The following is a 27,977-nucleotide window of genomic DNA, read 5'->3' as shown; positions in this document are numbered from 1 at the left end:
GGGAAAATGGCAGACAGGAGGCAGGACTAACTTGAGGCTCCCATTCAGATGGACAGAGCAGCTTGTGGAGACACACTATGAACTTTTGTTCCAAGAACTACTAAAGAACACACCAGGAAAGCTGAGAGAATCCACAGACCCTTTGAAAGAGGTGGCTTGTTGCTTCGGGCTCCATGACACGCTGACAAACTATGAGTGTCCGAAGTGTGAAAGGGGAACGACTGCCCCCAAACACACATCCTCACTGGGAAACCTGAAGAACCAGATCACGGGAGAAGGATTTGACCTTATCGGGAGCTAAGACAAATTTAGAGAGCTGAGCAAAATATAGGGGTAGGAGAAGCAGTGGGAAGAGTCCTGCGGGCACTCTCAGACCACAGGGAAGCCATTTCTGCCTTTGTCTCTCAGGAGTTCTTGGGGAGGGGTGCCAGTGGAATTGGGGAAAAATCACAGGGAGAAGGCAACTTCCAGCTGAACTTTGAAACAATTTGTGCAGTTTCCTGGGCAGAGTCTGGAGAGGAGGCGATCTGGGAGTACAGATAGGCGCACAGAAGCTGCTTCAGGTGGGGAGGCGTGAAACCTGAAAGTCCCGCTTGCTTTCTCAGCAGGGAGGCTTGTAGCCTGGGGCATGTCCCTATTGTGTTGTTGGGGGGACATGGTGGGAGTGAGACTGGCCTTGCTGGCTGTATGGGCATTGGGTAAGGCCTGTCACTGCCAGCTTTCCCCCAGTCCCCTGGTAACCTGTGTGACCCAGCAGAGGCGGCCATAATCCCCCTGGGAACATAACTCCATTGGCCTGAAACCACACCCTCATCCTCCACAACAGCCACAGGAAGCTCACTGACCAAGGAGAGTCTGGGCTCAGACATGCCTAAATCTGTCCCCACCTGATGGTCTTTCTCTATCCACCCTGGTAGCTGAAGACAAGGAACACCATCTCTTGGGAGCTCTATGGCCCTGCCCACCACCAAAGAAACCAAATACTTACCATCCAGGTGGCATTAGGGCAAGCTTGTATCCTCCCTACACTACTGCAGCTGAGGCTCTCTTGAAAGCACCACCTCCTGGCTGGAGGCCAACCAACACTAAGCCAGTGCACTAAACAAAACTACAATCAAGGACCCTCTCAGAGTCCATTTCACTCCCCTGCCACCTCCACTGGAGCAGGTGCTCTTACTCACAGCTGACAGACCTGAAGACAGATGACATCACAGGACTCTTTGCAGTCACTCCCCAGTACCAGCCTGGAGCCTGGTAGCTCAGCTAGGTGGCTAGACCCAGAAAAAATATAACAATAACTACAGTTCAGCTCTCAGGAAGTCCCATCTCTAGGGGAAGGGAGAAGAACACCACATCGAGAGAGCACCCTGTGGGACAAAAGAATCTGAACAATAGCCCTTCAGCCCTAGATTTTCCCTCTGATATAGGCTACCCAAATGACAAGGAACCAGAAAAATAATTCCGGTAATATGACAAAACAAGATTCTTTAACATCCCCAAAAGATCACATTAGCTCACTAGCAATTGAGCCAAACCAAGAAGAAATCTCTGAATTGCCAGAAAAATAATTCAGAAGTTTGAGTATGACGCCACACATGGAGGCACCAGAGAAAGGTGAATACCAACTTAAAAGAAAAATGTTACGGGACATGGATGAAAAAATCTCCCAAGAAATAGATAGCATAAATAAATAAAAAACAATCACAACTTCTGAAAATGAAGTACACACTTACAGAAATGCAAAATACACTGGAAAGTGTCAGCAACAGAATCAAACAAGCAGAAGAAAGGAATTCAGAGCTCGAAGGCAAGGCTTTTGAATTAACCAATCCAACAAAGACAAAGACAAAAGAATTTTAAAAAACGAACAAAGCCTCCAAGAAGTTTGGGATTATGTTAAATGACCAAATCTAACAATAATTGGTGTTTCTGAGAAAGGAAAGAAATCTGGAAGTTTGGAAAACATATTTGAGGGAATAATCAAGGAAAACTTCCCTGGCCTTGCTAGAGATCTAGATAGCCAAATACAAGAAGCTCAAAGAACACCTGGGAAATTTATCGCAAAAACATCATTGCCTAGGCACCTAGTCATCAGGTTATCTAAAGTGAAGACGAAGGAAAGAATCTTTTTTTTTTTTTTTAATCTTCGATGGCGTATTCCTTTATTACCATAATAATCATCCTATTTTAAGAAAATTATCAACACATTCAAAGATTCCCATGCTACTTACAAAGAAATATGAAGAATTCAAAAGATTTTTGTATGTAGATGTAAAATCAGATCTTTTTATCTGTCATTTAAAAGTTGTGAGGAAAAAGTATCAAGTAATTTATAAAGGAAAATCTATCAGATTAAAAGCGAATTTTTCAGCAGAAACCCTACAAGCCAGAAGGGATTGGGGTCCTACCTTTAGCCTCCTTAAACAAAACAATTGTCAGCCATGAGTTTTGTATCCAACGAAACTATACTTCATAAATGAAAGACACAGTCTTTTTTCAGACAAACAAATGTTGAGAGAATTTGCCACTACCAAGCCAGAAATACAAGATTGCTAAAGGGAGTTGTAAATCTTGAAACAAATTCTCAAAATACATCAAAATAGAACCACCTTAAAGCATAAATCTCACGGGATGTATAAAACAATAACACAATGACAAAAAAACAACAACAAGGTATTCAGGCAACAACCTGCATGATGAGTAGAATAGTACCTCACATCTCAATATTGACATTGAATGTAAATGGCCTAAATGTTCCACTTAAAAGATACAGAATGGCAGAATGGATAAGAATTCATCAACCAAGTATCCGCTCTCTTCAAGAGACTCATCTAACAACACATAAGGACTCACATAAACTTAAGGTAGAGGGGTGGAAAAAGATATTCCATGCAAATGGACACCAAAAATGAGCCAGAGTAGCTATTGTTATATCAGACAAAACAGACTTTAAAGCAAAATGTTACAAAAGACAAAGAGGAACATTATGTAATGATAAAAGGACTATTCCAACATGAAAATATCACAACCCTAAATGTATATACACCTAACACTGGAGTGCCCAAATTTATAAAACATTTACTATTAGAGCTAAAAAAATGAGATAGATGGCAACACAATAATAGTGGGAGACTTCAGTACCCAATGACAGCACTAGACAGGTCATCAAGACAGAAAGTCAACAAAGGCACAATGGACTTAAACTATACCCTAGAAAAAATGTACTTAACAGATATTTACAGAACATTCTACCCAACAACTGCAGAATGTACATTCATCAGCACATGGAACATTCTACAAGACAGACCATATGATAGGCCACAAAAGAAGTCTCAATAAATTTCAGAAAATTGAAATTATATCAAGTACTCTCTCAAACCACAGTGGAATAAAACTGGAACTCAACTCCAAAAGGAACCCTCAAAAGCATGCAAATACATGGAAATTAAATAACTGGCTCTTGAATGATCATTGGGTCAACAATGAAATCCAGATGGAAATTTAAAAATTATTTGAACCAAATGATAACAGTAATACAACTTATTAAAACCTTTGGGATACAACAAAAGCAGTGCTATAAGGAAAGAAAGTTTGGAGCATTAAATGCCTGCATCAAAAAGCTGAAAGAGGACAAACAGACAATCTAAGGTCATACCTCGAGAAACTAGAGAAACAAAAACAAACCAAACTGAAACCCAGCAGAAGAAAAGAAACAACAAAGATCTGAGCAGACCTAAATAAAATTGAAAGACAAAATAATACAAAAGATAAATGAAACAGCTGGTTCTTTGAAAAGATAAACAAAATTGATAGACCATTAGCAAGATGAACCAAGAAAAGAAGAGGGAAGATCCAAATAAACTTGATTAGAAACAAAACAGGAGATACTATAACTGATACCACAGAAATACAAAAGATCATTCCAGGCTACTATGAACACCTTTACATGCACATAGTAGAAAACCTAGAGGAGATGGATGAATTCCTGGAAATATACAACCTTCCTAGATTAAACCAGGAAGAAATTAAAACGCCAAACAGACCAGTAATAAGCAGCAAGATTTAAATGATAATAAAAAATTGCCAACAAGAAAAAGTCCAGGACCAGAGGAGTTCACAGTTGAATTCTATGAGACATTCAAAGAACTGGTACCAATCCTATTGACACTAATTCAAAAGACAGACAAAGAGAGAATCCTCCCTAAATCATTCCATGAAGCCATTATCACCCTAATACTAACACCAGGAAAGAACATCACAAAAAAAGAAAATTACAGACCAATTTCCCTGATGAACACAGATGCAAAAATCCTCAACAAAATACTAGTTAATGGAATCCAACAGCATATAAAAAAGGTAATCCATCATGATCAAGTGGGTTTCATACTACAGATGAAAGGATGGTTTAACATATGCAAGTCAATAAATGTGATACACCATATAAACAGAATTAAAAACAAAAATAACATGATCATCTCAATAGACAGAAAAAGCATTTGACAAAATCCACCATCCCTTTATGATTAAAACCCTCAGCAAAATCAGCATAGAAAGGACATACTTTAAGGTAATAAAAGCCATCTACGACAATACCACAGCCAACATTATACTGAATGGGGGAAAGCTGAAAGCATTCCCTCTGAGGACTGGAACAAGTCAAGGATGCCCACTTTCACCACTTCTATTCAACATAGTACTAGAAGTCCTAGCCAGAGTAATCAGACAAGAGAAAGAAATAAAGGGCATCCAAATCAGTAAAGAGGAAGTGAAACTGTTGCTGTTCACCAATTATATAATGGTATACCTAGAAAACCCTAAAGCCTCATCCTAAAAGCTCCTAGAACTGATAAATGAATTCAGCAATGTTTTAGAATACAAAATCAATATACACAAATCAGTAGCACTGCTATACAACAACAGCAACCAAACTGACAATCAAATCAAGAACTCAACCCCTTTTACAATAGCTGCAAAACAAACAAAAAAAACTTAGAAATATATCATACCTAATTAAGGAGTGAAAGACCTCTACAAAGAAAACTACAAAACACTGCCGAAAAAAATCACAGATGACACAAACAAATGGAAACACATGCCATGCTCATGGATGGATAGAATCAATATTGTGAAAATGACCACACTGCCAAAAGCAATCTACAAATTCAATGCAATTCCCATCAAAATACCACCATCATTCTTCACAGAACTAGAAAAAAACAATTCTAAAATTCATACAGAACCAAAAAAGAGTCCACATAGCCAAAGCAAGGCTAAGCAAAAAGACCAAATCTGGAGGCATCACATCACCTGACTTCAAACTATAAGGATGCAGTCACCAAAACAGCATGGTACTCATATGAAAATAAGCTCATAGACCAATGGAACAGAATACAGAACCCACAAATAAAGCCTACAGTCAACTGATTTTCAACAACACAAACAAAAACATAAAGTGGAGAAAGGACACCCTATTCAACAAATAGTGCTGAGATAATTGGCAAGCTGCATGCAGAAGAATGAAACCGGATCCTCATCTCTCACCTTATACAAGAAAATCAACTCAAGATGGATCAAAGACTTAAATCTACAAAAATTAAAGAAACCATAAAAATTCTAGAAGATAACATCAGAAAAACCCTTGTAGACACTGGCTTTGGCAAGGATTTTATGACCACGAACCTAAAAGCAAATGCAATAAAAACAGAGATAAATAGCTGGGACTTAATTCAACTAAAAAGCTTCTGCACAGTAAATGCAATAATCAGCACAGTGAACAGACATGCCTCAGAGTGGGAGAAAACTTTGAAAACTATGCATCTGACAAAGGACTAACATCCAGAATCTATGAGAAACTCAAACAAATCAGCAAGAAAAAAAACAAATGATCCCATCAAAAAGTGGGCTAAAGACATGAATAGACAATTCTCAATTGTACAAATTGCCAACAAACATGAAAAAATGCTCATCATCATTAATCATCAGGGAGATGCAAATCAAAGCCAAAATGCGATAACCACCTTACTCCTACAAGAATGGCCATAATCAAAAAAATCTAAAAACAAGAGATGTTGATAGGGATGTTGTGAAAAGGGAACACTTGTATACTGCTGGTGGGAATGTAAACTACTACAAACCACTATGGAAAACAGTGTGGAGACTCCTTAAAGAACTAAAAACAGAACTACCATTTAATCCAGCAATCCCACTACTGGGTATCTACCCAGAGGAAAAGAAATCATTTTACAAAAAAGATACTTGCACACACGTGTAGAGCAGCAGAATTCACAATTGCAAAAATATGGAATCAGCCCAAATGCCCATCAATTAACGAGTGGATAAAGAAAATGTGGTACAAATGTACTATGAAATACTAATCAGCCTTAAAAAAGAAAAGAAATAATGGCATTCACAGCAACCTAGATGAAGGTGGAGACCATTATTCTAAGTGAAGTAACTTAGGAATGGAAAACTAAACATTGTATGTTCTCACTCATAAGTGGGAGCTAAGCTATGAGGATGCAAAGGCATAAGAATGATTCAATGCACTTTGGGGACTTGGGGGAATGAGCGAGAGGTGAGTGAGGGATGAAAGACTAGACATTGCTTGTAACGTACACTGCTAGAGTAATGGGTGCACCAAGACCTCAAAAATCACCACTGAAGAACTTATACATATAATCAAACATCACCTTTCCCCCAAAAACTACTGAAATAATTTTAAAAATTAAAGGCAAAAAAAGAGAAATGACATTAGTGTCCAGAGACAGACAATCTATTCATGAATGTACGAAGGCTGGAAATTATAGGAAATCCACATAAAATCAACATTGCCTGCGCCAAAACAAAACCTGATGACTCCATTTTCTTAAGAGCAAAATTGCAAAAAGTGACATTAACATCCATTCTAGAAGAATGAAACACACATCACCTTTACTGATATGAGTAAATGATTTGTTTTGCCTTGAAAGAGTATCCAAGTGTATTGTGTTCATTTTCACACTGATCAAAGACAGCACCCTTCTGTCCACAGGCATCTGCAGCTTTCAGGACCTGGCAGAAATTCTATCTTCCACCTTTAAAGGTCAGGCAAAAAGTAGAGGCAGCTGCTAGGCCCCTCTGCCCAGAGCCAAGTGACTGGGACCATCAGTGGGAAGGAGGGAGGCTTGAGCTTCCCTGGTCCCCCAGATCATCTGGGTGTTGCCCTCCCCCGCTGCAGCTGTGCCCCGTGATGTCCCCGATTCCGCGAGGCACCAGCCTGGCCCCTGTGGAAGCCTATGGCCAGAGGGTGCCAGCTCGCGATGCTTTGCGCGCTTTCTGGCGTCCTGATTCCAACGGTCACCAAGCTCAGCACACTTGGCCCCGGCCGCAGACTTCGGAAACTTCTGGAAGCTGAATTTCTAAGGGAACGTCCCGACTACTGCATTGCTGTCATGGGCAGCTATCTGAGCTGGTACCTGGCCTGGCCCTGGACTATAGTGCCACCCCGGGCCAGGGTGCCGCCCCAATCCCAGGAACACCGGGCCCTGTGGTCCAGGCCCCTTCTCCGCTCCCAGGTCAAGGATGGCTGCAAAGTTGTCTATGTCAATGGAAAGCGCTGGGTCCGCACCCGGCCCCTCCCCACTGCTCCTCCCAACTGGGACTATGCCCGCATCCAGAGAGAGATGGTCCTTGAGGCCTGGAGGTGCTTTCCGAACAGGCCACCGCTCCCGAGCATCACTGGGCCGGACTTTTCTGAGGCTCATCTGGCCTACATGAAGCAGTGGCTTTGGAAGGCCCGGCACCCCTGGCCCGTCCGCAGCCTGGTGACCGTGAAAATCGCCCCGCCGGAGCACAGAGGGAAGCCCGTACAAGCATCACCTCCCCCCAGGCCCCAGATCCCTGTGCCAGGGAGACCCTGCTGTAGGCCCTCAACCAGTGCAGCAAGGGAAAAAGGAAATTCGACGAGCAACTCTGGTTTGAGGTCCCAGACACCAAGCGTAGCAAGCAGAGCCCGTCACCCAGGCTATCAGCTTTCAAGCCCATCAGGAGACATGGAGAGGTCCCTGCCTTTGTGCTCAGGCCTGGGCCGCTCAGAAGAAGCCTCCACTCTCCAGCAGCAGTGTCTTCCAGGAGAAGCAGCCTTCCCTCAGCCTGCTTCCTGCCCTACTGCAGGAAGTACGCTGGCCACAGCCCAGTTGTAGAGCCACCTCAGGAGCTCTAGGAGTAGGTGCAGCAATGTCTGTCTTGGGCCTTCCTACACCCCAAGGAGCCGCCCTGGGAGGACCATGTACCTCTGCGTACACCCAGCCTGCAGCTTGGCTTAGAGTCAGGACCCTGCCACCTTCTCCTGAGCCTCCAGACTGCCTCATCCTATTGACCTTTGTTTTACCCCCACAGGAGCCACTGACCCCACCAGGGCACTTCCTACTGCTTCACCTGAGCATTCTGCAAGCCTCAGCCCCGCCTCTCCTTAGCCTGTGGAGCCCACACTGAAGAGACTGTGTTGCTCTCAAAACCCTTACCTTTCCCCTGCCCGCCCACTTCTGCTTTCTCCCTGGGAACAGGAGGCAGGCATATCCTCCACTTTCACAGTTTATATAGTTAAATATTTGTTCTTTTAAATAATAGTGTCTTTATTTAAAAAATAATAGAAATCAGTTGCAAATCCTTAAGCAAGAAAAGAAAAATTCAAGCAACACCTCACACTGTATACAAAAACTAACTCAAGTGGATCATAGACTTAAATGTAAAACCTACATTGTTGTGACTTTGGGTTATACAAGTTTGTTTGTTTTTTTGTTTGTTTTTTGAGATGGAGTCTTGCTCTGTCGCCCAGGCTGGAGTGTAACGGCATTATCTCGGCTCACTGCAACCTCCGCCTCCCTGGTTCAAGCGATTCTCCCTCTGAGCCTCCCAAGTAACTGGGATTACAGGCTCACGCCGCCACGCCCAGCTAATTTTTTTTGTATTTTAATAGAGACTGGGTTTCACCATGTTGCCCAGGCTGGTCTTGAATTCCTGAGTTCAGGCAATCCATCTCCCTGGGCCTCCCAAAGTGCCAGGATTACAGGTGTGAGCCACCGCCTCTGGCTGCAAATATTTTTTAGATAATACCAAAAACAGTGTACCAAAGAAAAAAATCATGAATTAAACTTAGTTAAAATTAAGAACATAACCTCTTCAAAATGTACTGTTAGGAGAATGTGAAACAAGCCCTAGACTATGGGGGAAAACTGAGTATCATTTAACTCATATAAGAATTACAGAAAGAAAAGGTAGGGTGGCTGGCAAGATGGTCCGGTCATGGCCAGGCACAGTGGCTCACGCCTGTAATCCCAGCACTTCGGGAGGCTGAGGCGGGCAAATCACGAGGTCAAGAGATGGAGACCATCCTGGCCAACCAACATGGTGAAACCCTGTCTCTACTAAAACAAACAAACAAACAAACAAAAATTAGCGGGGCATAGTGGCACACACCTGTAGTCCCAGCTACTTGGGAGGCTGAGGCAGGAGAATTGCTTGAACCTGGGAGGCAGAGGTTGCAGTGAGCCGGGATTGCGCCACTGTACTCCAGCCCAGGCAACAGAGTGAGACTCTGTCTCAAAAAAAACCCAAAAAAACAAACAAAAAAATTAGCCAGGGGTGGTGGCAGGCACCTGTAGTACTAGCTACTCAGGAGGCTCAGGCAGGAGAATCACTTGAACCTGGGAGGCAGAGATTGCAATGAGCCGAGATTGTGCCACTGCACTCCAGTTTGGGTGACCGAGTGAGACCCCATCTCAAAAAAAAAAAAAAAAATAGAAAAATAAAAAATAAATAAAACAGCTCTGGTCTGCACCTCCCAGCAAGATCAATGCAGAAGGCAGGTGATTTCTGCATTTCCAACTGAGGTACATGGCTCATCTCATTGGGACTGGTTAGACAGTGGGTGCAGCCCACGGAGGGTGAGATGAAGCAGGGTGGGGCACTGCCTCCTCTGGAAAGTGCTAGGGGTCTAAGAACTCCCTCCCCTAGCCAACAGAAGCCATGAGGGACTGTACCGTGAGGAATGGTGCATTCAGCCCAGATACTGCGCTTTTCCCATGGTCTTCACAACCCACAGACCAGGAGATTCCCTTGGGTGCCTGTACCACCAGGGGCCTGGATTTCAAGCACAAAACTGGGTGGCCATTTGGGTAGACACAGAGCTAGTTGCAGGAGTTTTTTTTTTAATATGCCAGTGGTGTCTGGATCACCAGTGAGAGAGAACTGTTCACCCCCCTGGAAAAGGGGCTGAAGCGAGGGAGCCAAGTGGTCTAGCTCAGTGGAACCCACCCCCACAGAGCCCAGCAAGCTAAGATCCACTGGCTTGAAATTCTCGCTGCCAGCACAGCACTCTGAAGTCAACCTGGGACCCTCGAGCTTGGTGGGGGAAGGGGCATCTGCCATTACTGAGGCTTGAGTAGGTGGTTTTCCCCTCACAGTGTAAACAAAGCTGCTGGGAGGTTTGAACTGGGCGGAGCCCACCTCAGTGCTGCAAAGCTGCTGTAGCCAGTAGCCAGACTGCCTCTCTAGATTCCTCCTCTCTGGGCAGGACATTCTGAAAGAAAGGCAGCAACCACAGTCAGGGGCTTATAGATAGAATTCCCATCTCCTCAAAACAGAGCATCTGGGGAAAGGGGCAGCTGTGGGCGCAGCTTCAGCAGACTTAAATGTTGTTCCTGCCTGCCAGCTCTGAAGAGAGCAGTGGATTTCCCAGCACAGTGCTGGAGCTCTGCTAAGGGACAGACTGCCTCCTCAAGTGGGTCCCTGACCCCCACGCCTCCTGTACTGGGAGATACCTCCCAGCAGGGGTCAACAAACATCTCATACAGGAGAGCTCCAGCTGGCATCTGGCGGGTGCCCTTCTGGGACAAAGCTTCCAGAGGAAGGAACAGGCAGCAATTTTTGCTGTTCTGCAGCCTCCACTCATGATACCCAGGCAAGCAGGGTCTGGAGTGGACCTCCAGCAAACTCTAGCGGACCTGCAGCAGAGGGGCCTGAATGTTAGAAGGAAAACTAACAACAGAAAGGAATAGCATAACATCAACAAAAAGGACGTCCACACAAAAACCCCATCAGAAGGTCACCAACATCAAAGACCAAAGGTAGATAAATCTACGAAGATGAGGAAAAACCAGCGCAAAAAGGCTGAAAATTCCAAAAACCAGAATGCCTTTTCTCCTCCAAAGGATTACAACTCCTGGCCAGCAAGGGAACAAAACTAGACGGAGAATGAGTTCGACGAACTGACAGTAGTAGGCTTCAGAAGGCAAGGTAAGGGATCTAAGAACCTTGAATAAAGGTTAGAGGAATTGCTAACTGGAATAACCAGTTTAGAGAAGAACATAAATGACCTGGTGGAGCTGAAAAATACAGCACAAGAACTTCGTGAAACACACAAGTTTCAATAGCCAAATCGATCAAGCGGGAAAAAGGATATCAGAGATTGAAGATCAACTTAATGAAGTAGAGGGTGAAGAAAAGATTAGAGAAAAAAGAATGAAAAGGAATGAACAAAGCTGCCAAGAAATACGGGACTATGTGAAAAGACCAAACCTATGTTTGATTGTACCTGAAAGTGATGGTGAGAAAGGAACCAAGTTGGAAAACACTCTTCAGGATATTATCTAGCAGAACTTCCTTAACCTAGCAAGACAGGCCTTTCGGGGGAACCCGCCCCCGATAATTCACGTAGGTTCTTTTCTATTTTCCCTAAGTGTTGGCCGGTCTGAGAAATAAAGGGAAAGAGTACAAAAGAGAGAAATTTTAAAGCTGCGTGTCCAGGGGAGATATCACATGCTGGCAGGTTCCATGATGCCCCCGAGCCGTAAAACCAGCAAGTTTTTATTAGTGGTTTTCAAAAGGGGAGGGAGTGTACGAATAGTGTGTGGGTCACAGAGATCACGTGCTTCACAAGGTAATAGAATATCACAAGGCGAATGGAGGCAGGACGAGATCACAGGACCAAGGCAAAATTAAAATTGCTAATGAAGTTTCGGGCACGCATTGTCATTGATAACATCTTATCAGGAGACAGGGTTTGAGAGCAGACAACCGGTCTGACCAAAATTTATTAGGCAGGAATTTCCTCATCCCAATAAGCCTGGGAGCGCTACGGGAGACCGGGGCTTATTTCATCCTTTATCTATGACCGTAAAAGATAGCCATCTCCAAAGCGGCCATTTCAGAGACCTCCCCTTGGGAACGCATTCTCTTTCTCAGGGATGTTCCTTGCTGAGAAAAAGAATTCAGCGATATTTCTCCTATTTGCTTTTGAAAGAAGAGAAATATGGCTCTGTTCTGCCCAGCCCACAGGCAGCCAGACTTTAAGGTTATCTCCCTTGTTCCCTGAACATTGCTGTTATCCTGTTCTTAAGGTGCCCAGATTTGATATTGTTCAAACACACATGCTCTACAAACAATTTGTGCAGTTAACGCAATCATCACAGGGTCTTGAGGCGACGTACATCCTCCTCAGCTTACGAAGATGACAGGATTAAGAGATTAAAGTAAACACAGGCATAGGAAATCACAAGAGTATTGATTGGGGAGGTGATAAATATCCATGAAATCTTCACAATTTATGTTCAGAGATTGCAGTAAAGACAGGTGTAAGAAATTATAAAAGTATTAATTTGGGGAACTAATAAATGTCCATGAAATCTTCACAATTTATGTTCTTCTGCCATGGCTTCAGCCAGTCCCTCCGTTCGGGGTCCCTGACTTCCCGCAACACAGGCCAAGATTCAAATTCAGAAAATACAGAGAACACCACTAAGATACTCCTCGAGAAGAACACCCCTAAGACACATAATTAGCAGATTCATCAAGGTTGAAATGTAGGAAAAAATGTGAATGGCAGCCACAGACAAAAGTCAGGTTACCCACAAAGGGAAGCCCATCAGACTAACAGCAGATGTCTCTGCAGAAACACTACCAGCCAGAAGAGAGTGGGGGCCAATATTCAACATGCTTAAAGAAAATATTTTCCAGAATTTCATATCCAGCCAAACTAAGCTTCAAAAGTGAAGGAGAAATAAAATCCTTTACAGACAAGCAAATGCTGAGAGATTTTGTCACCACCAGGCCTGCCTTACAAGAGCTCCTGAAGGAAGCGTTAAACATGGAAAGGAACAACCGGTACCAGCCACTGCAAAAACATACCAAATTGTAAAGACCATTGACACCATAAAGAAACTGCATCAACTAACTGGCAGAATAACCAGCTAGCATCATAATGACAAGATCAAATTCACACATAATAATATTAACCTTAAATGTAAATGGGCTAAATGCCCTAATTAAAAGACACAGACTGGCAAATCAGATAGAGTCAAGACTCATTGGTGTCCTGTATTCAGGAGATCCATCTCATGTGCAAAGACACACATAGGCTCAAAACAAAGGGATGGAGGAATATTTACCAAGCAAATGGAAAGCAAAAAAAACAAAACAAAACAAAACAAAAAAACAGGGGTTGCAATCCTAGTCTCTGATAAAACAGACTTTAAACCAACAAAGATCAAAAAAGGCAAAGAAGGGCATTTTATATAATGGTAATGGGATCAATGCAACAAGAAGATCTAAGCATTCTAAATACATATGCACCCAATATAGGAGCACTCAGCTTCATAAAGTAAGTTCTTAGAGACCTACAAAAAGACTTAGACTCCCACACAATAATAGTGGGAGACTTTGACACCCCACTGTCAATATTAGACAGATCAATGAGACAGAAAATTAACACAGATATTCAGGACTTGAACTCAGCTCTGGACCAAACAGACCTAACAGTCATCTACAGAACCCTCCACCCCAAATCAACAGAACATACATTCTTCTCAGCACCACATCACACTTATTCTATAATTGACCACATAATTGGAAGTAAAACACTCCTCAGAAAATGCAAAAGAATGTAAATCCTAACAGTCTCTCAGACCACAGTGCAATCAAATTAGAACTCAGGATTATGAAACTCACTCAAGGCCGGGTGTGGTGGCTCAAGCCTGTAATCCCAGCACTTTGGGAGGCTGAGGCATGCGGATCACCTGAGGTAGGGTGTTCGAGACTAGCCTGACCAACGTGGAGAAATCCCATCTCTACTAAAAATACAAAATTAACCGGGCATGGTGGTGTATGCCTATAATCCCCACTACTTGGGAGGCTGAGGCAGGAGAATCACTTGAACCCAGGAGGTGGAGGTTACAGTGAGCTGAGATCATGCCATTGCAATCCCGCCTGGGCAACAACAGCGACACTCTATCTCAGAAAGAAAAGAAAAGAAAAGAAACTCACTCAAAACTGCACAACTACAGAAAAACTGAACAACCTGCTCCTGAATGACTACTGGGTAAGGAATGAAATTAAGGCAAAAATAAATAAGTTCTTTGAAACCAATGAGAACAAAGACACAACATACCAGAATCTCTGGGACAGAGCTAAAGCAGTGTTTAGAGCGAATTTATAGCACTAAATGCCCACAGGAGAAAGCGGGAAAGATCTAAAATCGACACCCTAACATCACAATTAAAAGGACTAGAGAAGGCCGGGAGAGGTGGCTCATGCCTGTAATCCCAGCACTTTGGGAGGCTGAGACAGGCAGATCACGGGGTCAGGAGATCGAGACCATCTGGCTAACATGGTGAAACCCCGTCTCTACCAAAAATACAAAAATATTAGCCGGGCGTAGTGGTGGGCACCTGTAGTCCCAGCTACTCGGGAGGCTGAGGCAGGAGAATGGCGTGAACCCAGGAGGCGGAGCTTGCAGTGAGCCGAGATCGTGCCACTGCACTCCAGCCTGGGCAACTGAGTGAGACTCCATCTCCCCCCCACCAAAAAAAAAAAAAAAGAGAGAGAGAAGCAAGAGCAAACAAATTCAAAAGCTAGCAGAAGACAAGAAATAACTAAGATCAGAGCAGAACTGAAGGAGATAGACACATGAAAAAACCTTCAAAAAAAATCAATGAATCCAGGAGCTTGTTTTTTGAAAAGATTAATAAATTAGATAGACCACTAGACAGACTAATAAAGAAGAAAAGAAAGAAGAATCAAATAGACGCAATAAAAAATGATAAAGGGGATATCACCACCGATCCCACAGAAATACAAACTACCATCCGAGAATACTATAAACACCACTACACAAATAAACCTGAAAATCTAGAAGAAATGGATAAATTCCTGGGCACATACACCCTCCCAATACTAAACCAGGAAGAAGTCGAATCCCTGAATAGACCAATAACAAGTTCTGAAATTGAGGCAGTAATTAATAGCCTACCAACGAAAAAAGGCCCAGGACCAGATGGATTCATAGCCGAATTCTACCTGTGGTACAAAGAGGAGCTGGTACCATTCCTTCTGAAACTATTCCAAACAACAGAAAAAGAAGGACTCCTCCCTAACTCATTTTATGAGGCCAGCATCATCCCGATACCAAAACCTGGCAAAGACACAACAAAAAAAGAAAATTTCAGGCCAATATCCCTGATGAACATTAATGAGAAAAACCTCAATAAAATACTGGCAAACTGAACCCTGCAGAACATCAAAAAGCGTATCCACCATGATCAACTCGGCTTTATCCCTAGGATGCAAGGCTGGTTCAACATATACAAATCAATAAACCTAATCCATCACATAAACAGAACCAATGACAAAAACCACATGATTATCTCAATAAATGCAGAAAAGACCTTTGATAAAATTCAACAGTGCTTCATGCTAAAAACTCTCAATAAACTAGGTATTTATGGAACATATCTCAAAATACTATGAGCTATTTATGATAAACCCACAACCAATACCACACTGAATGGGCAAAAGCTGGAAGCATTCCCTTTGAAAACCCGCACAAGACAAGGATCCCCTCTCTTACCACTCCTATTCAACATAGTATTGGAAGGTTACTGTAGCCTTGTAGTATAGTTTCAAGTCAGGTAGCATGATGTCTCCAGCTTTGTTCTTTTTGCTTAGGATCGTCTTGGCTATATGGCTCTTTTTTGGCTCCATATGAAATTTGGAAGTATTGCTCTAGCCAGGGCAATCAGGCAAGAGAAAGAAATAAAGGATATTCAAACAGGAAGAGAGGAAGTCAAATTGTCTCTGCAGATTACATGATTGTGTATTTAGAAAACCCCATCGTCTCAGCCCCAAATATCCTTAGGCTGATAAGCAACTTCACCAAAGTCTCAGGATACACAATCAATGTGCAAAAATCACAAGCATTCCTATACACCAATACTCGACAAACAGAGAGCCAAATCATGAGTGAACTCCCATTCACAACTGCCACAAAGAGAAAAAAATACCTAGGAAGACAACTTACAAGGGATGTGAAGGACCTCTTCAAGGAGAACTACAAACCACTGCTCAATGAAATAAGAGAGGACACAAACAAATGGAAAAACATTCCATGCTCATGGATAGGAAGAATCAATATTGTGAAAATGGCCATACTGCCCAAAGTGATTCATAGATTCAGTGCTATCCCTCATCAAGCTGCCATTGATTTTCTTCACAGAATTAGAAAAAAAATCTTTAAATTTCACATGGAACCAAAAAAGAGCCTGCATTGCCAAGATTATCCTAATCAAAAAGAACAAAGCTGGAGGCATCATGCTACCTGACTTCAAACAATACTATAATGCTACAGTAACCAAAACAGCATGGTATTGGTACCAAAACAGATATATAGACCAATGGAACAGAACAGAGGCCTCAGAAATAATGCCACACATCTACAACCATCTGATCTTTGACAACCCTGACAAAAACAAGCAATGGGGAAAGGATTCCCTATTTAATAAATAGTGTTGGGAAAACTGGCTCGCCATATGCAGAAAACTGAAACTGGACCCCTTCCTTACATCTTACAAAAATATTAACTCAAGATGGATTAAAGACTTAAACATAAGACCCAAACCCATAAAAACCCTAAAAGAAAACCCAGGCAATACTATTCAGGACCTAGACATGGGCAAACTTCATGACTAAAACACCAAAAGCTATGGCAACAAAAGCCAATATTGACAAATGGGATCTAATTAAACTAAAGAGCTTCTGCACAGCAAAAGAAACTAGCATCAGAGTGAACAGGCAATCAATAGAATGGGAGAAAATTTTTGCAATCTATCCATCTCACAAAAGGCTAATATCAATAATCTACAAGGAACTTAAACGAATTTACAAGAAAAAAGCAAACAACCCCATCAAAAAGTGGGCGAAGGAAATCAACAGACACTTCTCAAAAGAAGACATTTATGTGGCCAATAAACACATGAAAAAAAGCTGGTCATTAGCGAAATGCAAATAAAAATCACAATGAGATACCATCTCACACCAGTTAGAATGGCCATCATTAAAAAGTCAGAAAACAACAGATGCTGGAGAGGATGTGGAGAAATAGGAATGGTTTTATACTGTTGGTGGGAGTGTAAACTAGTTCAACCATTGTGGAAGACAATGTGGCGATTCCTCAAGCATCTAGAACCAGAAATACCATTTGACCCAGCAGTTCCATTACTGGATATATACCCAAAGAATTATCAATCATTCTATTATAAAGACACATGCGGCTAGGCACGGTGGCTCACGCCTATAATCCCAGCACTGTGGGAGGCTGACATGGGTGGATCACCTGAGGTCAGGAGTTTGAGATCAGCCTGGCCAACATGGTGAAACCCCATCTCTACTAAAAATAAAAAAATTAGCCAGGTGTGGTGGCACACACCTGGAGTCCCAGCTACTCAGGAGGCTGAGGCAGGAGAATCGCTTGAACCCAGGAGGCAGAGGTTGCAGTGAGCCGAGATCACACCACTGCACTCCAGTCTGGTGACAGAGTGAGACTTCATCTCAAAAAAAAAAAAAAAAAGACACATGCACATGTATATTTATTGCAGTGTTATTCACAATACCAAAGACTTGGAATCAACCCAAATGCCCATCAATGATAGACTGGATAAAGAAAATGTGGGACATATACACCATGGAATACTATGCAGCCATAAAAAAGGATGAGTTCATGTTCTTTGCAGGGCCATGGATGGAGCTGGAAACCATCATTCTCAGCACACTTACACAGGAACAGAAACCCAGATACTGCATGTTCTCACTCATAAGTGGGAGTTGAATAATGAGAACGCACGGACACAGGGAGCACAGGGAGGGGAACATCACAAACCGGGGCCTGTCGGGGGTGGGGGGCTAGGGGAGGGATAGCATTAGGAGAAATACCTCATGTAGGTTCACGGGTGCAACAAACCACCATGGCACATGTACACCTACGTAACAAACCTGCACATTCTCTACATGTATCCCAGAACTTAAAGTATAATTTTTAAAAAAGGTATATTAAAATATTATAATAGAAATCTATAATTATCTACCACTTACAAATATACTAAGCTGTATGCAACATAAAATAATAGTTTTTAAATGTGAGGACTATGACCTTCTTTTTCTCTTGCCCAAATTCCCATCTAAGGGACCTGGGGGAGTCACGCCCTACAAACCATAAAATCTCATCAGACAGGTTTTATGAACCCTATGTAATGTAGCTTGCTTTCCAACCTGACTCTGGTATACAGCATAACATGATAGATAGCAGATGCTGAAGGAAGTAAAAAAGATTTTATCCCACAATATATTTCTTTAACATGTTTTGAAATGGCTGCCACAGGATCATCAGACTAAAATGACCCTGCAAAGCTGTCTTTTGTGGGAATAATTTGCATCAGATTAATGTTCCATTAATGTAGTCAGACCTCTCCCTCTCTAGGCTTTCTCAGATCTGGAGAGATTAACTGAGAGCCTGAGAGCTTTGAAATCTGCAAACAGACATTTTCCATCTATTCTCTCCGAGGGCTGCCACATACGAGGCTCCATTTACATACTAAGAACCTTGGTCTCCACAACCCCCTTAGCTTAACTCAAACATTCCTTTCTACTGATTTCAAGTTTTAGACATTAGCGTAACTCTCCCAACCGTCAATTAAAGAATCCCTAAAACCCACCTATGATCTCCCCAGCCCTCTACTTTGAGAGGTCTGGCCTTTTTAAGGCCAAACCAATGTATGCCTTCCTCATATTGATTTATGATTTTCCTGCTATTCCTGTCTCCCTGAAATGTATAAAATCAAGCTGTAATCTGGCTGCTTCAAGCACACTTTATCAGGACTTCTTGAGATTGTGTGGCCTGGGCCATGGTCACTCATATTGGCTCAAAATGTACCTCTTTAAACATATTTTGGCAGAATTTGGATTTTTCTATTATCAAATGTATTTTCATATATGGAAAATGAATACTATTTTTGTAAATTAATAAAATGTATAGTAATTTATAATATAAGAAAGAATTATATCCAGAATACAAAACTCTCAAAATTCAATAAGAAAACAACCCAATTTAAAAAACGGAAAAATATTTGGATAGATATTTTATCAAAGAACACATACAGCTGTCAAACACATAGAAAGATACTCAACATTATAACATCATTAGTTATTAGCAAAAGGCAAATTAAAACCACAATGAGGTATCATGACACACCTATCAGAATTTCTATAAAAAAAGACTGATTATATCAAGAGTTGGCAAGAATGTGGAGAAACTGGAACTGTCATATACAACTGCTGAAAATGTAAAATGGTACAACCACTTTGGAAAACAGTTTGGCATTTTTAAGAAGTTAAACATGTAGCTACCACATGACCCAGCCATTTCATTCTCAGACATTTACCCAAGAGAAATGGAAGCAGATGTTCATACCAAGATTTGTACAAATCTTGTACATTTGTACAAAGATTTGGCTTTACTTATTATAGCCAAATTCTGGGGGGAAAGCCCCAATTTCCATCAACAAGTAAATAAATAGTGATATCTATATAATAGAATTCTACACACCAGTAAAATGGAATTGGTTATTACCAGGTGGATGAATCTAAATTATGTTGAAAGAAGCCAGTAAAACTAGCATACATATTAAATGATTCCATTTATATAAAACTTCAGAAAATACAAACTAATCTCTAGTGACAGAACAGATCAGTGGTTGTCTGGGGTTTGGGGTGGGGGTGTAGAATGGCAGGCAGGTGGTATGACAAAGGGGTCCTAGGAAACTTTGAAGGTTAGTGGAAATGTGTGTTATCTTGCATGGGATGATGGTTTCACAGCTGTGTACACATGGCAAAACTTACCAAGTTCTATACTTTAAGCATAGGGTACTTTAGTATTTGTTCATTATTCCACAATAGATACATTTTACAACTATAATGCCACAAACTTTCTTCAGTTTAGTTTTTTTGGTATAAATATTAATTTTCCATCCTTTTACTTATACATTTTTAATATTTTTATATTTTAGGAGTATACTTTGGAAACGATCTAAAGCTAGATTTTACAGCATAAAAATGCACTTGAAACATACCTTTTGACTGTTTAATAAGTGAATACAGTCTAGTAATTTATTTTTTAAATTTTTATTTTATTTTATTTTTTTTTTGAGAAGGAATCTCAGTCTGTTGCCGAGGCTGGAGGGTAGTGGCGTGACTTTGGCTCACTGCAACCTCTGCCTTCCAGGTTCAAGTGATACTCCTGCCTCAGCTTCCGGAGTAGCTGGCACGCACCACCACACCTGACTAATTTTTGTATTTTTAGTAGAGACGGGGTTTCACCATGTTGATCAGGCTGGTGTTGAACTCCTGACCTCAGGTGATTCACCCACCTCAGCCTCCCAAAGTGCTGGGATTACAGGCGTGAGCCACCGCACCTGGCTCTGGTAATCTAAATCTTTGAGTTAGTTTAGCGAGTATAGTTCATATAAGTCATTATGACATATTTGAGTTCATTTCTAATATCTTATTGTATTCTTTGAATTTCTCCCATCTCCCTCCTGGCCTTCCTTCTTTCCCTCTTTTTCCTTCCTTTATATTGATTGAATTTTTTTAACCCCTCATTCCAATATTTTCCCGTCTATGGTTCAGAACAACATATATGTATTTTATTGATGATCTTAGAAATTTTAACAAATATTTTAACATAATTAAGTCTAAAATTACATATTATTTTTACTCTTTCTCTAGAATATATGGACCTTATTTACGGTGGCTTGTTTCCTTGTGTGTGTGATTTCACATTTTAGTCGACTAAGTAGCCATAAGCACTACAGCATTTTAAATTGGATTTTCAGAGCACTACAGCATTTTAAATTGGATTTTCAGAGCACAGTGGCAGCACAGACTCCAGCTCTTAAGCGGCAGTGGGGCTGGCTTGTGGTCAAAGGTTCCTGGGGGAGGGCTTGCTTCCCATCCTCGGCTTCCCTCAGAGCTGGAGCTGCAATCAGCCAGTCTCCTGCAGGGTGAGTTTCCTTTTCCTTCCTTGTGCATCTGGCCAAGGTGTTACCCTTTAGAAATTCCAGATTTATGCAGGGTCCTCAGATCTGATCTCTCACCCAATTACCAGGCTTTGTCTCCTGTCCTTCACATTTACGGCTTTGACCTATTTTCCATACATTTTAAATTAATCAGCAATTTTAAGAAGTTCTCTATTCTCCATGCTGTTGGGTTAACAGTGTAGCAACTAAGAATGTAAGTCCGGGACACAGATTGCTTAGGTTAAAACCAAGGCTCTACTACTTATTACCTGTGACTTTGGGCAAATTAATGAAATGTCTGTGCCTCACTTTCCTCACATGTAAAGAGAGGGGCGATAATACAACCTGTCTCACAGAGTTTTTGTGGACATTAAATCAATTAAGATATTGAAAGAGCACAGGGCAGTACCTGGCATGCAGTTAAGAGCTCAAACATTAGCTGCTATTATGGCCACCATTTTTGGGCTTAAAGAAAATGTTTTGAGTTTGTGTTACATACTGTTCTACAATGGTATGAATGTCTTACAATAGGATTTCTTCTTCTTCTTCCTCTTCCTCCTCTTCTTCTTCTTCCTCTTCTTCCTTCTTCTTCTTTCTTCTTCTTCTTTTCTTCTTTCTTTTCTTCTCCCTCTCCCTCCTTCTCCTTCCCCTCTCCCTCCTCCTCCTCCTCCTCTTCCTCTTCTTCTTTTTTTTTTTTTTTTGAGATGAAGTCTTGCTCTGTCACCCAGGCTGGAGTGTAGTGGCGTGATCTTGGCTCACTGCAATCTCCACCTCTCGAGTTCAAGTGATTCTCCTGCCTCAGCCTCCCAAGTAGCTGGGACTACAGGTGAAAGCCACCATACCCAGCTATTTTTTGTACTTTTAGTAGAGACGGGGTTTCGCTATATTGGCTAGGCTGGTCTGGAACTCCTGACCTCAAGTGATCTGCCTGCCTTGTCCTCCCAAAGTGCTGGGATTACAGGCGTGAGCCACCATGCCTGGCCAGGAATATTCATAATAAGCAATTTTTGGCTTTCAAGCAACCTTATGTAGTTTATTCATATCTGAATGCAAATAAATGGTTTCCTTGCTGACAGACTAACAAATCATTTGATACCCATTATCTCTGTTCTTCTTCCTTTTAGCCAATATTATTTCTTAAGGTTAGATCTTTAAAGTGTTTTCAATTGTAAATTATTTCTGCTTGCTCTTGGAATAGCAGATACCCCTACAAAGAGAAGGTTCTCCCACTTAAACGTAGCATAACATCTTGTTTTTTAAGATTAAATGATGTGAACAGCTGGTTCATTTCATCTAGAGTCAGAAAACATCAGCATATGTATGTCAAGCTCTGGAACAATTATGTAAATCACATGGGTTGGCATTGCTCCATTAATGACATCTGAATAAGACAAATTTCAAGTTCAAGTCATCTCCCCAAGTAACACATCATATTTCTTACATACCTGGTGAATGAAGCTTGGTGGTTGAAGCTGCCACTCTCTTAGGAGATGAAACAGCAGGTTTATTTGTATCTTGATCTTTCTGAGCATCTTTCTTTGTTCCTATGTATAGTTGGAAAAGAGAAAGAGGAAGAAAGTAAGCTACTTAAAATTGAAATGGCAACGTAAGTTGTGGAAAGGGTGGCTTCACGAAAGTCAAACAGATGAACAAAAGAAATATTTGGGTGATTTGTTGCTATGGTCACCACCTCCTGTGCTTGAGGAATGACACACTTGTTTATAGGAAAGGGAATTTAGTTTTCAGTGGTCAGGAGAGGAGTAAGGACACTGCTGTCTCTGATTTGATGAAAAACGCCCGCTTCTCTGAAGGTCACTGTCACCCCAATGACCCTGACCAAACTACCTGGGAATTAAAAGTTTACGTCCTCAGCCACCAATTTAGTCTGCCTGCCTCTCTCTGCCAAAACAAATTTTCAGAAGACGGGGAAGGATGCTGTAGCTGCACATAGCTGCTAATGACTTTGGCATCACCCGGAGCCAAGTCACGGGGGACATGGTCCAACTCTAATTAATTTCCATGCAGCGGGTCCACAGAGGTGACCTAGAGAGCCTTTTAGCTCTCTTGGCTGCAGCTAAGCCTTCGTGGAACTTGCTGCCAGAGCTGGTCCAGCAAAAGCATGTGGACGCTCCTCACATTGTGTCCAGCGATACCCAGGGCACAGTGCAGCTTCTCCTTTGTGTGCTGGGCACAGTGCTCACCTTCACATCACGTTTGTCAGAAAGTCAAACAGCAGTGGATGGGAGATTAGCAAAATCACACAGACCTAGATTAACCCAAGCCTGCCTTGGCTTCAGCACATTGTTAGGTCATTTCAAAAACAAAGCTTGCTGTTGTTCCTTAGATGCAGACCATGAATGTCAGCCCCATGCTCACCCCAAAACCCTGACACCTCACTCTTCTTTCCAGAGGTAACTGCTACTAGCAATTTTGTGTTTATTCTCCCAGATGTTTTCCTAGGTATTTATAAATGTACACACATATACAAATACAGCTATTAGATAAATATATGAAATAAACATTGCAATTTCTTTTTACCTACCCACATTTTGGAGATCTTTTTCTTATCACTGTATTTACAGATTTTTTAAAAAGAGCCACATCAGGCTGGGCGCTGTGGCTCACGCCTGTAATCCCAGCACTTTGGGTGGCCGAGGCGGGCGGATCACGAGGTCAGGAGATCGAGACAATCCTGGCTAACACGGTGAAACCCCATCTCTACTAAAAAATACAAAAAATTAGCCAGGCGTGGTGGCGGGCGCCTGTAGTCCCAGCTACACGGGAGGCTGAGGCAGGAGAATGGCGTGAACCCGGGAGGCGGAGCTTGCAGTGAGCCGAGATCACGCCACTGCACTCCAGCCTGGAAGACAGGCTGTCTCAAAAAAAAAAAAAAAAAAGCCACATCATACAAATGGACAAAGACATACTGTAATTCAGTTCCCCATCGTCTTATGGATGAGCATTTAGATTGTTACAAGTTTAGCCACTGAAATAGCTACATGTGCTATAATAAACACTTTTCTACTTGTTTCTTTGTACACACAGACCAGGATCTTCAGAGGACAAATGCACAGAACTGCTTTTGCTGGATTCAGTCTGCTCTTTTGCAGTATTGCTATGCACAGTCCAAATGACAACAAAAGGATCCACTAATTCATATTCCCAACAAACAGTGTCTGAGAACAGCTCTTCCAACATGCCCCATGCCCTACTGACACTGAAGTCTCAATCATTTAATAGATTCATTTAATTAAGCAATCATTTAATTAATTGACATGTGCCACCATATCAGATAGTGTAGCCCTAGATGACCTCACAGACATACTGCTGTCACTGTCCCTGCCCATATCTGCCAGCCACAATGCCAGCCTTGTTGGTCCCCAAACATGCCATGCTTCCTCCTGTGGCTTGAGTTCCTCTGCACAGAATATTCTTCCTCTAGCCCTTAGGCATGGCTCATCCATCCATTCAGGGGGTCTCAGCACAGCAAGGTCTCCTCACCATGCCTGATGCTCCAGCTGCTGTGGCCTTCTCATCACCTGCCAGTTTCCTCTTCACCCGCTTCATTCTTCCTCACAGCATTTGTCACTGCCCAACAATCTATTCTATCCTCACCTGTTTGCTTAGTGTCTGCCGTCCCCACTAGAACACAAACTTTGACCCAGATAGGGTCTAAGCGTGTACCCCTCCAACCTGCGCTCTCCTCTGGGCTTCTTTCCAGGAGGTCTGCCCAGGCATTTCAGGGCTCACAGAAGGCTGGACCTTCCAGGTCTGGGAAGCCCAGCCACTGTACTCTGCTGAAGTCATGGGTACCCCTCAGGGTACCTACTATATGGCTAAGCTCCCCATTCTGTTCCTTCACTTGGCTTTGATTTTAGGTATCAACAAACATGGAAAGACACTGAGACTCCTGAAAGCTGAAAAGGGAAATGTTAAAGTCCCCAAATCTGCAGTAAACCTAATGTTTTGTGCTTAAAGGAAAAGGAAATACAATTATTTATTTAGCCTTTCAGTATTTTCCATTCAGCCTTCATGGAGTACAATTTGAAGTCTATCAAAAATGCAAATATTGATAGTTTTGACCCTGCAATTCCACTTCTATAAATCTCTCTTTGAAACACTTCTACAAGTATGCAAAAACATAAATTATAACATAAATTTTATGAACTGTGGCATAGTCAAACCAGGGAGTACTATGCAGTCATTAAAAAGGATGTCATAGCTCTATATTGTACTGACATGGAAAGCTGCCCATGATAAATGAAAAAGCTAGTTGAACAGCATGTATAGAATTATCCCATTTTTATAACACAAAATGTCATATGTATTATTCTTACAAATAAGTAAAAATATCTGAGAGATAAGGTGCCAAACTTTTAATAGTGGTTACTTCTAATCAGTAGGATTTAGGAGCTTTTACTTTTTATTTTAATATGCTTCTGCATTAGTTCCATATTTTGTAATCATCACACATTACTTGTATAATAACTAATAAGCAAAAAGAAAAGGAGAGAAACCAAACCACTAGTGAAAATAATTTGTCTGATCCATAAAAGGATAAAGACAGATAAGCCTAGTACAAGCAATCCTATAGGAATAACTCAAATCGAAAGTTTTACCCTCCCTTTGTTGGCAAAACTTACCATAGGAACACAAGGCTACCTGGAGAACTCTTGTATGGTGTGGGAATTCTTGATAGCACAGATAATTACCGAGATGAATCAAGACCTTCTGTTCTTCTTGCCATTTTTTTACAATCTAGACTCAGCCTAAATGTCTTCTAAATACGCGGTAAGCTTTCGTTTCACTCAATGAGATCCCTGAGTGTCTAGAAATGCTAGTGTGGTCTTTGGTCTCATGTTTTCCTACTGCCCCCCGGCCGTGGTCTCAGCCTTCTTGGCTACTCGGTCTTCTTTCCTTAGACCTGGACCAAGGTATCCCCAGTGCAGCCTCAGCCTTCTCCTGTCCAGTCTTCTGAGTGAGCTTATCCATTCAACAGGCTCACATCACCGACTTATGTACACCGATGACCACATCTGTGATTTCCAATCCAGGTAGGCCCAGATACCTCTCCTGGGATCCAGACCTGTTTTCAGCTGCCAAATAGACATTACTGCTTATCTATTCGATGACAAAAAACACTGTTCCCCAAATGGAGCTGGTTAGCTTCTTCTCAAACCTATTCTCTGTCCTGTATTTTCTTTCCTAGTCAATTGTCCTCCCAGTCACTGAAACCAGAAACCAGTCAGTCTTCTTCCTCATCCTACCATATCTAGCAGTCACGAGATCTTTCTGACCTTCAGTAGCTCCTAAGTCTGGCCCCTGATTCATTCTCACTTTGTACCTCAGCTCAGTCCTTATCATTTGTTGTTGGGACAACTACAAAATTCTCTTCAGTAATTTCTCTGTCTTGTGCCTTCACCTCTGCATCTTTACCTAACTCACCCTCCTTAGCACTGCCAGAAAGACCTTAAGCCTTTAACAAGATCCCATGATTTTACTGTTAAAACCTTTCCAAAGCTTACCCTGGGCTTCAGTAGGAAGTCCCAACTCCATGGTGTGGGGTAAGCGTCCTCCAGGATATCCTGTCCTCTGCCAGGTGCCCCTGCTGTTTCCATGTGACCCTGGGTGTCACAGCCTGTGCTGTTCACGGAGGCGGAGTGCTCAGCCTCTCCCTTTTCTGCCTGGCCTACTCTAGGTCATCTTCAATTTCAGCTCATTCTGTTTTAGTTTCCCATTACCACTGTAACAAATTATCACTGAGCAGTTTAAGACAACACAAGTTTATTCTCTTCTAGTTCTGGAGGTCAGAAGTCTGAAATCAGGCTCACTGGGCTGAAGCCAAGGTGTCGGCCAGGCTGGTGCCTTCTAGACTCTGCAGGGGAGAGTCCGTTTCCTTGCCTTGTTCGCCTCTCGTGGCTTCCTTCATTCCTTGGCTGGTGGCCCCTTCTTCCATCTTGGAAGCAATCACTCCGATCCCTGCTTCCTGCATCACGTCTTTCTCTCTAATTCCTCCTGCCTCTCTCTTACAAGGATGCTTGTGATGACACTGTCTCTATCTGGGTAATCCAGGATAATCTCCCCATCTCAACATCCTGAACTTCATGCAAAGTCCCTTTTGCCCTATAAGGTAACATTGATAGGTTCTGGTGATTCATACATGGACATATTTGGGGGCCAGTATTCAGTGTACTGCAGCTTCCCTGTCTAACTGAATGGCTCAATGAGGAAACTCTTTTTACTCACCAAAAACTCACTAACTGCTCGGTCTCTATTAGTCCCTGGAGTCCCTGACACTTATTTATGAAGTTTTTCCTTATTTTTTTTTACCCTTCTTGAATAGCAGTATTTCCTTAGACCCTATTCGGCTTTCCCCGATCTCTTTACCCCAGTGCAGACTCTGTGCTGCTAAGGCTAGCGGGCATCTCGTACTAGGCCTCACAGCTCCTTTGAACAGCACCCCTGCTGACCTTTGGGGAATCAACCCTTCCCTCCTCTTGTTTCATGTGGTCAGAGTAGGGCGCTGATGCACCAGGGCCTGGAGGGGGCCTACGACACAGGCCTGCTGGATCAGAGCTCTGCACCGCTCTGGTGTTACACAGT

General features: G+C 42.2%; 1 protein-coding gene across 4 annotated transcripts in view; it reads right to left on the bottom strand.

Annotated features, from left to right (window-relative positions):
- Window positions 1-27,977, bottom strand: part of MTUS2 (microtubule associated scaffold protein 2) — a 688,859-nt gene that overhangs the window by 153,989 nt on the left and 506,893 nt on the right. For all 4 annotated transcript variants that reach the window (XM_024257582.3, XM_054528634.2, XM_054528635.2 and 1 more), the window contains exon 7: window positions 22,820-22,918. In XM_024257582.3, the coding sequence (XP_024113350.2) occupies window positions 22,820-22,918 (99 nt within the window). The remainder of the gene's footprint in view (window positions 1-22,819; window positions 22,919-27,977) is intronic.

This window comes from Pongo abelii, chromosome 14 (genome assembly GCF_028885655.2).
Source record: "Pongo abelii isolate AG06213 chromosome 14, NHGRI_mPonAbe1-v2.0_pri, whole genome shotgun sequence".
Lineage (NCBI taxonomy): Eukaryota > Metazoa > Chordata > Mammalia > Primates > Hominidae > Pongo > Pongo abelii.
The sequence above is the reverse complement of the archived record's forward strand: the minus strand, read 5'-3'. Positions and strand labels throughout refer to the sequence as shown.